We start from the raw sequence: 12,184 nt of genomic DNA, 5'->3' as shown, positions 1-12,184 counted from the left end.
AAGTAATAACAGCCAATCCTTAAAAAACATCATATGCCTGTTCCTTTATTTTGAGATGTTCTGGAGGCATCCTGGAAGGAAGGAAGAGTTCTGGAAATAGAAAGCTCCTTCCTTTACCCTGTAGGCTTTTAGAGCATGGGAGATAGTGAATGGCATAACCAGTGGCTGTGGTGTGTGAGTGTGGTTGTCTGTGTGTATAACTCTACATGTGTTCACAGTGGAGTATGTGTGTGTAGGAGTGTATGATAGAGAAGGACAGAGTTCTAGTCTTTACTTTTCTCTTTTACATCTTAGGGCTTGCAGAATACCGAGGAGATTCCAACATCTTAGAGAAAAACACACCCCACTCCATTACTCTTGCCTGGAAAATCCCATGGACAGAGGAGCCTGGTGGGCTGCAGTCCATGGAGTCGCTAGGAGTCAGACACGACTGAGCGACATCACTTTCCTTTTTCACTTTCATGCATTGGAGAAGGAAATGGCAACCCACTCCAGTGTTCTTGCCTGGAGAATCCCAGGGACGGGGGAGCCTGGTGGGCTGCTGTCTACGGGGTTGCACAGAGTCAGACACGACTGAAGCAACTTAGCAGCAGCAGCAGTCATTACTTTAGAGGAGAAAACTTAATTTTAGTGGTATGTGACAGGCAGTCCTTTCAGAAATTCAAAATTAAATTTTTGGGGAAAGATTGAGCTGAAATGTGACAGTCAAAGTCATCTGAAATAGACACTGATTAAGTCTTTGGTTAAATATTTTGTTATACACTGCTCTCTCTTTCTCTGAGCCCCTTAAAAACGAATCTTGCCTCTACCTGTTGTTAAGTTTGTAGAGGACTCCTGCTTTGTATGAATGAATGAGTTGTGTAGAACTTATACTCTAGAAATGAGACTTAGACCTGAGAACCAGCTCCTGCTCCCCAGAACCCTGATAACCTTCTTGCCACATTTCTTGAAGTGTGAAAGAGATCCAGTTCTCCTGAGAACTTACTTTGTGTCCAGTGCTTTCATGTGTGTTACTTTATTAAATACATTCAATGACCCATCAAAGGGGACTTATCCTCATTTGTATTGACAAAATATTTGAGCCCCCTCCAGTCTAAGGTAATTGAACTGAAGACCTTTAGCAACTAAGCAGCAGAGTTGAGATTTGAACCCAGGTGTCTTGTTCTCTTCCCTCTACCCAACCAATGGCTGTTTGTAGCCTCACTTTGGAGCTGAAGAAGGGCTGCTGGCAGGGCCTGCCAGCATGGAACGGGAGTATGGGTGCCACAGGGCGAGGGGTGGCAAGCGGGTGACGCGGGGACAAAGCTCTGCCTGTCACTGTGGAGAGCCGCTAGGTGTGTAGGAACGCTTATACCAACACTGAAAACCTCTGCATTTGCCCTGTGCTTTTTTGTTACAAGGAAGTACTAAGAATACCATACAGGAGTATTTCTGCTAGGAAATAATATGAACAATAGAAATACAGACAAGGAAAATGAGGTTCTAGGAGATTAAAAGAATAATCTACTGAAGACCACACATTTCTGGTAGAGCTGAGCTTTGAGCCAGGCTTGTAGCTTTAAAGTACATGGCTGTGCACGCTGTTCCTTCTCCTGGGCTGCCAGGCTGGGCCACCCTGGCCAGCCGGAGGGTAGAAAGCGTCTTGCAGTCCTGGGTCCTGTGCAGCCTCTGCCAGGTCAGCTTATGTCCCTTGACTTAGTTTTATTAGTCTTGTGATATGATTTTCTCATTTCTCCTTTATTCCTGAGAAACAAGCCATGAGGAAAAATTGAATAATAAAGTAAAATCTCATTATCAAATGCCTCAGTAGTCCACATATTAGGTTATGTTTTTAGGGCAAATGTTTTTTCCTCCATGCAATGCAGTACAGACTATCCAAGTGTTAGATTAAGTCTGTTGCAAGGAGATCTTATCTTCATACTTCAAATCATTTATAATAATGGAATTTTGCTGTCTATAGAATTTAAAAAAGATTTTCAGGGGAGAGATGTTGCTATTTGTATTACCTTATGTACTACTTTTAGAATAGCTAAAACTGTTGAAAGTTCTCAAATTAATAATTTTTAAAATATATTTGTATTTAGTTAATAATTATGTAGCATTTTATATGCTTGGCATTGTTCTGGAAAATTTAGAAACATTCATACTTAACATTCATAATAAGCCTATAAAGTGGTCATTGGTATTATTGTTGCTTTAGTAATGAGGATTCTGAGATACAGACAGTTTGAGTAATGTTTGTTGGGGTCAGAGAGCTAGGATATGACATAGCTGGAATTTGAACCCAGTGTCCAGAGCTTCTTATTAACAATATATTAATATGTAAAAACAGCAAAATTAAACTTGATAAATGATAATTTTCTTATCAAATAATGTTATGAGATTTCTGTATGATACATTTTCATTATATATAAGGGGACATGTAGTTAAATTTCAAGTGAAGGCAGACCTGTCACTCTTTGCCCCCCAGCCCCCTGCCCTCCCCCTGGTTTTCATGAAGTCTTGAATGTGGAGTATATACACTCATGGATAGAAACTGTCATCTTCATTCCACATAGTAAGCTGCATCCCCAGTTAGCCCGATGAGAAATTGCTCCTTATGAATGTTTCAGGCCTCTATTTCTTATAAAAATGAATGGGGTAGTAAGCAGGGGAAGTTTCCACAGAAGTATGTAGAAGGTAAATTTGGCTTTTTTTCCATCTCATTTGATCTCTTTCGGGGAGAGAACCACCAGTATGTATCCTGTGCTGCTGCTGCTAAGGCTCTTCAGTCGTGTCCGACTCCGTGCCACCCCACAGACGGCAGCCCAGCAGGCTCCGCCGCCCCTGGGATTCTCCAGGCAAGAACACTGGAGTGGGTTGCCATGTGTCCTATAAATGTATGGTAAATAAGTTGAGGCCATTAAAAGACTTTTTTCCCATTAGATGGTGCTTCTTATAGTGAATCAAAGTAGTCACTTAGAAATGCATTTTCTCTGTACCTAAATGACACTTTCCTTGAAATCCAAGAGTCATTTATTGGTTCAAATTCAGCAGCTGTGGAATAACTATTTAGTAAAATGAACGTTGACTAAAATTCAGCAAATTAAATTACATGGTTCTGGAGAAGTTTATCCTCAGGGAAAGCTCACCCTGTTGCCTCATAGACTCATAAGGAAGCGGTGCTGTGCCGGGGGATTCTGGCTGCTCTGAATCTTCCTGGGTACTTGCTGGCACAGGTGGGGTGGGCAGAATCAGTGGCTGATTGTGTCACAGGTTTCAGAGCGCAATCTCACCAAGTGGCCCAGTGGCAGAGGCTCTACGACTTGCCTATAAGTACAGCACAAGGACATGTCGATTCATGTAGAATCTTGGCCCTCAGTACTTCAGCCCAGCACGCTTTTATTGCTAAGTTGTTGAGCTGACAACATGAGCATCCTCAGTTTCTAGCCTATCATTCTACTTAAATCCAAACCTGATTCCTTCTTTAATAAATTCTTTCTTGGTTCTCTCTCTGAAAAATCTTCCTTATGTCAACTGAGGGAAAAAAAAAGTGCAACATTAAAGCTGTGAGTCAAGCTTTATTGGTGCTTGTAGAGAGAGGACTAGAGGCTGAGAGATGGTCTTTCAGATAGCTCTGAGGGCCTGCCCCTAAGGGAATGTGTGCAATCAAACACGTATCTCTGTAGAAGGTTGCTGCTAGTCACAAGGAGCAGATGTCTCCATTAATGATTGTAGTGCTTTTCTAGTATAAGATGCAAGAGATCAAGTTCATAAAATATTCTCCTGAAAACGTCTATCTGAAGGCCCGTTTGGCCACTTTTTCCCAGAGCACAGAGTGCCTCAGTCCCAATCTCTGTCCCGAATCCCTTTCAGAGCATGTGGAAGGTCAGCAGCTGTAGTGGCTAGTGGCTTCATTCTTGCAGACCCAGATGATGGGTGACATTCTTCAGCTGGCACTTATATCTCACCTAAATCTTTCCTGTTGGACTTTGTTACTTCCTTGCTTAACACTGCAATGGGAATCATTTGAAGGTCCTATATAATCTACGTGAGTCTGTTTGTTATTTTTCTTTCTCTCCATACACTGCAGATACTCTTTATGAGCTGTGCTTTAATTTTGTGGCTGTGTGGTCTTACCTGTGTTGCTCAAAATGTTGTATTTTCAAGTGGCAGGACAGCACTACAGATGAGTCGAGATCTTTCTATTCAACTTCCCCGGCCCGATCAGAATGTGTCAAGGAGTCGAAGCAAGACTTACCCTAAGAGAATAGCACAAACACAGCCAGCTGGTAAGTCACAGAACCCCCAGCTCATCAGTTACCTTGCATTTCCTTTGAGGCTGTTGGTACGGCATATACTAAAGTGGTGACTGTAGCCTTGAAAGGTTTTAACTGTTAACATAGAGTTTTCAATGTGACCCAGAAAATGTCCCAGCAATTAGAATTATTCATAAATTGACAGGTAATCAATTTGAATCACTGTAACTTGCTTAATGACTCTACTTAATAATTCATTTTTTGAAGGGGTTAAATAAAATCACAACTGAGCAATTTCTTAGCTTGGTGTAGCTGAGATTAGAATTAAAACAAAGTCTTAGCAAAATTCATTTAAAAAAATACTGCTGGTGTAACAGTCTGTGAACAATTTAATTGGTTTTTTATTGTCGCTGGACTTTGTTTCATTGTGCAGTATAATAAAGTGCATAAATAGACAAACATATATACCTATGCACATAAGCATAAATGTGGTGTGTATGAGGGCTTCCCAGGTAGTTCAGTGGTCAAGAATCCACCCGACAATGCAGGAGACTCAGGAGATGCGGGTTCTGTCCTTGGGTCGGGAAGATCCCTTGGAGGAGGAAATAGCAACCCATTCCAGTATCCTAGCCTGGAAAATGCCATGGACAGAGGGACCTGGCAGGCTGCAGTCCATGGGGTCACAAAGAGTTGGAAGTGACTGAGCATTACACATATATATGTGTGTGAAACTGAAAATCGCTCAGTTGTGTCCGAGTCTTTGCGACCCAATAGACTATACAGCCCATGGAATTCTCTAGGCCAGAATGCTGGAGTGGGTAACCATTCCCTTCTCCAGGGGATCTTCCCAATCCAGGGATCAAACCCAGGTCTCCCACATTGTAGGTGGATTCTTTACCAGCTGAGCCACGAGGGAAGCCCAAGAATACTGGAGTGGGTAGCCTATTCCTTCTGCAGGGGATCTTCCCAACCCACTAATAGAACTGGGATCTCCTGCATTGCAGGTGGATTCTTTACCAGCTGAGCTACCAGGGAATCCCCACATATGTGTATATATATGTGTACACATGCACACACACACACAATTTAACATAGCCTGTGGCCCCAGAAGTCCCTGCTATTTGCTTGATCACAGCCTCACCATCTCCTCTTGTCCCAACTGGCGAAAACCCCCATCTGACTTTGTGATAATTATTTCCTTACTTTTCACTATAATTTTACTGCTTATGTAGCCTTCTCTGAACAAAGTAGTTTATTTTGCCTGTTTTTAAAGTGTAATATAAATGAATCAAGGAGGGTGTTCTTTTAAAGTGCACTCATTTTTCTTGCAGTGAGTTTTCTGTTGTATGACAGCTTCTTTATCCATTCTACTGTTGATGTACATTGGGTTATTCAGGTTTTTTGTTTTTAATGCACACCATTTCTTTAATAAAGCCACCTAATCCATCAGTTTTAACCTATGTTCAATGCTCAGAGCTCACAGATTTTACTCTAAAGTGATAGTACTGATTTTGGCTTGTGGTTTCTTACAGATCACCCTTGTCTAACACTCTCTGCAGGCTTTTCGCATGTATTATTTCACTTGAGCCTCACAGTAATCCTGGAAGGGAGGGCATGGCAAAGTCTGTGTTTTCATTGTACAGATGAGAAAGACATGGTCTCAGTAGCTAGACAGGAGTGAGGCTGGGATGAGAGCCCAGACCTCCTGGGTCTTTTTCCCATATTGTATGAAATGAATGGAATTTTTAATAACAGTAATTAACATCGGAACATTACATGACAGCTGGCAAAGCATTATGACAGCCGTTGTTTCTTTTAATCCTCATACCAAGGCTGTGAGGAGCATGTTTAAGTTTGCTCCACTGCTGCTGGCTGCGAGAGTGGCACCTGCCTTATTTAGAGTTTCTAGAGTGAAATTAAATCTTATTGTAGGTCCCCTCCTCTCACTGGGCTGAGCGGAAATTAAATTCTTTCTGATGTTTCTACAGTGGCAAAAATTAGACATGATTTAATTTTACAATAGATTACCGTGCCACATAAGTAATATTATAAATATTATAATAAATTATAAAGGTAATTTAGCCAAGATTACATAATAGGCAGGTGACTTAGGACAGAAATTTTAGCCTTGAAATTTAATATCTTTATCTTAATATTTTGTGATTATCTTTGTATCTGATCAGTATTAATCCTTTGGATCAAGTGCAGTGTGGTATAATTGATAAGCAAACTTGCAGATCATCATGCATTTATGAAACACCAGGCCTCATGAAATTATTCTGAGACCAACTGATAATATCAAAAGCATTCCTTGTGTCAAATCAACATTTTATTCCACTTGAGATGCTGGAATCACACATGCTTTTTACACAAACCTGCTCAGGTTGCTCCTTTTCCTCTCTTCACACGCTCTTGGAAAAATATCTGCCTGTATAGCACTCTGTAAGTCTCTCCTTGTAAGCCTAAATTCCAAAAGCCTAAATTCCAAAGATAGAGGTTTTGTTTGTTTGTTTCTTTGCTGGCTTATGTAGAATCCAGCCAAGTGCAATTTTCACAAACCTGCCTGAAACTGTATTGAGCCTCATGTTTTCTCCCTTCCCCCGTCGTGTTGCATTAAAACACATTCCTTCTAGGGTGAGGGCTTCCCAGGCTCAGCAGTGAAGAATCTGCCTGCCAAGCAGAGATGGGGTTTGATCCCTGGGTTGGGAAGATCCCCTGGAGAAGGAAATGGCAACCCATTCCAGTATTCTTGCCTGGGAAATCCCATGGACAGAGGAGCATGTCAGGCTCCATGGGGTCACAGAAGAGTCAGACAGGACTTAGCAACTGAGGAGGAGCACGACCTGGGAGGGGGCTGAGGAGGTGGCCACGCACAGGACAGCCTCTCAACGTCAGGCCAAGCATCTTCTTAAAATGTTGCACTTGTTATGCTTTTATTATTATAAAAGTACATGCTTGCTTTAGAAAATTTAGGAACCTCCAAACCTCCCCTTTCATAAAGAATCTTTCATATTCAGTTCCATTCTCTGAATGTTCAATCACTAAGTTGTGTCCGACTCTTTGTGACCCCATGGACTGTAGCAAACCAGTCTCCTTTGTCCTCTGCTATCTCCCGGAGTTTGCTCAAATTCATGTCCATTGAGTCAATGATGCTATCTAACCATCTCATCTTCCGCTGCCCCCTTCTCCTTTTGGCTTCCTTCTTTCCCAGCTTCAGCATCTGCTAGTGCTGACACTATTTTATATAGCCTTCTGGTCATTTGTATATCTTTTCTGCAAACATGATATAGAAGTGTTTTACAACCTACTTTTTATTTAATACTGTTTCATGAAAATGTTCTAACAAGTGTTAAGTGTTCTCACACAGCACCATTTTAATGTCCCTATGATTTTCTGCTACACAGATGCCTAGATGTGACATAATTTATTCAGTTAGTCTTTAGTTTTTAGATATTTAAGCTATTTCAAAACTTGAAGAATATAAATATAACTAAAGTGAATATCTTTGAAGTGATATCTCTAAGTATTCATGCTAATTTTATAACAGTGGTATCTTTTTATTAAAAAAAAAAAAGAAAGTGAAAGTCACTCAGTCATGTCCGACTCTTTGCGACCCCCATGGACTGTACAGTCCATGGAATTCTCCGGGCCAGAATATTGGAGTGGGTAGCCTTTCCCTTCTCCAGGAGATCTTCCCAACCCAGGGATCGAACTCAGGTCTCCCACATTGCAGATGGATTCTTTACCAGCTGAGCCACAAGGGAAGCCCATTCAAAAAAAAAAAAAAAAAGAGCCATACAATGCTGTGTTTAAAAACTAAGACTTTGACTATATGTACCTATCAGTTTTGCTTTTCAAGCCTGTATGCTGCAAAATTGTGATGTGTTCTGGGAACCCAGAGGTGACCCTGCCCTTGAGACCATGACTGTCTGGGTGGAAAAGGACCATTTAGCAATGCCAGTGAAGCAGTGTTACTTTAGTTGCTGTCATGCACAAATGAAGACTATTGTGGGGGCAAGGATGATGTTGTTGTATGTGTTTTTGAATGTAGTATATTCTTTTTCCTCTAATTCAAATGTACTCTGCTTTGAGCCTCAGTTGAACCCAGCTGGTAGAGACCGGGTATCTAAGGTCATGGTGGGGTTTGGACTTGGAGCAGAAAATTTGAAGAGGGCGTTCTTGTCTTCACGTTTATCAGTCACTTTCTGCTCCTTATCCTGTCCACCAGGTCCCTTGAAGCAGGGCAGTTCTGTGTGAATCTGTGTCCCTGTGTGTAGAGAGGGGAGGTCATTGGTGAGCTGGAAGCCTCCTATGCTGAGAGTCAAGCCTGCCCTTTAAGGCTCTGCTGCTGAGAGGGGGGAGGGGAGGCTGCTGTGAGGGGGTGGCCTGCAGGTCACTAGGTCACCCAGCCCTCCAGCCTCCACCTCCTTCCCTACCAAGCCTTCTCTCCTGCTCCAGGCAGCTCTCCCAGGCCTGTCACTTCTGATTCCCATACTCCCAGCTCCAGAGCTGCCTCCTCCTCCAAAGCTCCCTGTTCCTAAGACTCATTCATGGGTGGCTGGGCAGGAAAGGAACAATTGCTCAAAACAGTAGGTTATTATTATTATTATTATTATTATTCTAACTAACCCAAGAAAAGCAAAAGTATTACCTTAATTCTTGTCACAATTGCTTTAATTTTAATTTGAAAAATTTGACAAAATGGTAGAAAGCTTATTTTAAAGCATAGAGAAAGTTTATTTTATTAGATTGTACTGTGTTTCACAAAAATGGAGCTGTGGTTTAAAGGGAAGATAGATTAAAAAAAAAAATAACAAAAAACTCTTTAAGACCAGCTATGAATTTTCATAAACTGAATTCTGGTATTCTCTCTAAAATAAAACTTGAGAACTACAGTTCCCAGAGTTATTGGCATAAATCCTCACCTCTTATTTAGCTAAAAAACAAGTTAAGAAGAAAGGGAACTTTGGCTTTTTGTTAGTTTATATCATTAATTTATACTGCATGACTTGTAGCTGTAGAAGACATTCTTTTATTTCTGCTGAAGTAATTCAGTCAAATTCAATCACTATTCCTCTTAACCTGTATCTAAGTTCTCTGATAATTTTTAAAAGTCTGTTCATTTCTTGATCAGGAATAATAAATGCCCTGGTAGCTCAAAAGCCATTGTGATTAGAATCCACTGAGATTAGGCCTTGGCACCTCTATGAGGAAGTGCATTCCAGAGTCAAGAGCCCTGCCTGCTGCCCCACCCAGAGGAGTTCAGCGCCAGGGCAGGCATCCAGAGCATTCCTGCAGATCTGCCCGGCAGAGGCAGGCATTCAGGGTAAAGCAAGAGGCCAGATGGCAGGAAGGAAAAGTGCATGTGTGTCCAGCCCTTTCTCTGACAAGTTCTTGGCACCTCACGTAAGTGGGTTCATGTCATAGAAGAGCTTCTGCTGTAAGAAGGGCAGTAAAGACAGAATGTTTAGCTATAATCTGTAGTTAGCTATTTGAAAAGTAATGGCTAAAACCATTTACAGTGGATAAACAATGCTGTGATTGTCTGGTGCAGCATTTTGAGTTTTTAAGGATATCATACTGATGAACAGAGAAATAAATAGTTGCAGTGTAGTCCTTCAGGCAATTGAAAAGCTGGTTCAGGCGACATTTTGGCATTCTAGAAGATGCTGCAGACACAATGCAAGAGGGCTCGTGAAAATGACTCGTGAGTGAGGCCGGTCTGGAAGCAGACAGCTCCTGCTCAGGCCAAGCCAGTGTTTCTGTGCAGAAAAGAGGACTCAAGTCGTGTTTCCAAATCTTCCACTGTCTTAAGGGAAGCATGGAATTTGGGTATTTATAGAAACTTTCCAGAGTTTTAAGTATTGGCAATTAATTTCATTTTGAAGAAAGTCTCTGTGTGCCAAATGAAACATTGCTAAAGGGCCACTATGGCTTGAGGGCTGCCTCTTCAGAACCTGATTGACAGAGTTGGTATGAATGACCGGCCCACCTGCCCTGGGGTCTTTGTGGTTTCTGCAGCATCTCCTGTAGGGTCCCTAAATCAGATTCTACAGTCCATGACTCCCAGCAGGAGCACTTTATAGCTGGTAGGTGAGTTGGCCAGCTCCAGGGGTTGATGGTGCCACACAGCTCTGAAGCCCCTAACAAATGATTCACATGTGGGAAGCTGACCGACGCTTACTGGTTCCCTGAGCTGGTGCAGGCCAGAGCAGGAGAGACCGAGAAATGCAGGAGAACAGCCCGAGCAGGAGAGACAGTGAAGTATACTTTCACCAATTTGGTGCAATAAGACTCCCTGGGTTGCTGGGAAATAGTAATGTCAATGTCACTGAGCCCTTGCTCTGGTTGACATGTGCCAGATGTGAGGTCAGCAGAAGTCCAGCTTGACTTGTGGTGATCAAAAATATATTTTAAAATAATTTTTTTTGAGGCAGTTGAAAAACCAGCTATGTGAGTAGAGACTGGCATATCAGACTTAGCTCCATCTTGTTAATCTGGGTTCAGCCTCAGTCATTGCTGGACTAGTTGTGCGATGTTATGAAGTCACTTAACCATCCTGAGCCTCAGTTTCTTTGTGGGTCCAGGGGTGGTATTACCTCCTGCCCACAGGTGGTTGTGAGGCTCCTGCCTCACAGGTTGTTGTCATGGGACGCAGCATCATGTTGGGAATGAGGAAGAGTGCTTTCCACATTCTTTAGTTTCTCTTTCAAACATCTCTTTAGTTTCTTTCTCCTAAATCAAAAGGAGTCTTTCTATACATAGTGGGGACCAGTCTGTGAGTCCACCTGGCAGTCTTTGAATTATATTTATCATATAGAATCAGTTTCACATACAAAGGTTAATATCATGTGGAGGAGGTATGGCCTTTTGGGAGTGATGCGTGGACAGAGTCATTGAAGTTCAATGAATGGGCTTCAGAAAGAAACTGGTTACCACTGGATTGGTACCGATTTATTCTAGAAGATTAGGTATAAACAATATGAAGGAAGTGGGCAGGTCAAAGTGCCCCCTCTGGGGCCAGGTGTATTGCTTCTTTCTTCCATTGCCTGCCCAAAGATCCCTGGGCACCCAAGGGCAGCTGTTGTCAGGCAGTATGAGGAGCCCAGAGCTAGGGTTTGTCCTCCTTACCCTGTTCCTACTCCTCAGAGTAATCATTTTTCTCCACTTATTTTTAGCCCCTACTCCATGCTCACCATTCTCCAGGCTCTCTAACCCACCCCCGCCACCCCGGATAGTCTATGGCTGTGAGTTGAGAATAACAAACTCCTTACAGTGAACCCATAATAATGATGCAATTGTATGCTGTTTTTAAGGTTCACATAGTTAATCATTTCATCTTCTGTGTAAGATGGTTTTCCCTATTTGAGGTAATTAGGCACTAGGCCTACCCAAGTGCATTTTTCCTAATGAGCAGACAATAGAAACAGAAGATAAAGGGCAAAGCTGAAAGGGCTCGGAGAGGGAATCAGAGTTGTTGAGTGAAGAGGAAATAGCAGTCACAGCTGTGGATATGTGATTTCATAAGTCAAGTCACAGCCTCAACATATTGTTAGATCAGCAGCAACCTCACTTCTGCCATATGAGCAGGCCTATGGCTATGTTTATCATCACGAGAGACTGGAAACTACCTAAGTGTCCACTAGTAGGGAACTGGCCTAATAAAATAATAGATGTGTACCCCTGGGAAATGCCCTGTGTCTTTTAGAAGAAATCTGAGGGCAGGATTTGAATTTATGTTGGCCAACTCTGTAGTCCCCCCACGTCTGCTGCAAAAGGTCAGATCCCCTGAGGAGCTCCCCAGGCAGAGGATTGTTAATTACTAATAGTCAGTGAGCATCACTGCATGCCTTGCAGTGTACTGGGCACCCTGCAAGTAGTATTGCCCTCATTTCTTTTGGAAGATGCTCTGACTCACAGTGTACAGGTCAACAGTCAGAGGCAAG

At 42.3% G+C, this 12,184-nt stretch overlaps 1 protein-coding gene across 9 annotated transcripts in view; it reads left to right on the top strand.

Annotated features, from left to right (window-relative positions):
- The window catches only part of EPB41L4A (erythrocyte membrane protein band 4.1 like 4A), a 282,196-nt gene that overhangs the window by 204,649 nt on the left and 65,363 nt on the right, over positions 1-12,184 (top strand). For all 9 annotated transcript variants that reach the window (XM_045162143.1, XM_045162144.1, XM_045162141.1 and 6 more), the window contains one exon: positions 4,150-4,271. In XM_045162143.1, the coding sequence (XP_045018078.1) occupies positions 4,150-4,271 (122 nt within the window). The remainder of the gene's footprint in view (positions 1-4,149; positions 4,272-12,184) is intronic.

Source organism: Bubalus bubalis, chromosome 11, assembly GCF_019923935.1.
Source record: "Bubalus bubalis isolate 160015118507 breed Murrah chromosome 11, NDDB_SH_1, whole genome shotgun sequence".
NCBI lineage: Eukaryota > Metazoa > Chordata > Mammalia > Artiodactyla > Bovidae > Bubalus > Bubalus bubalis.
The sequence above is the reverse complement of the archived record's forward strand: the minus strand, read 5'-3'. Positions and strand labels throughout refer to the sequence as shown.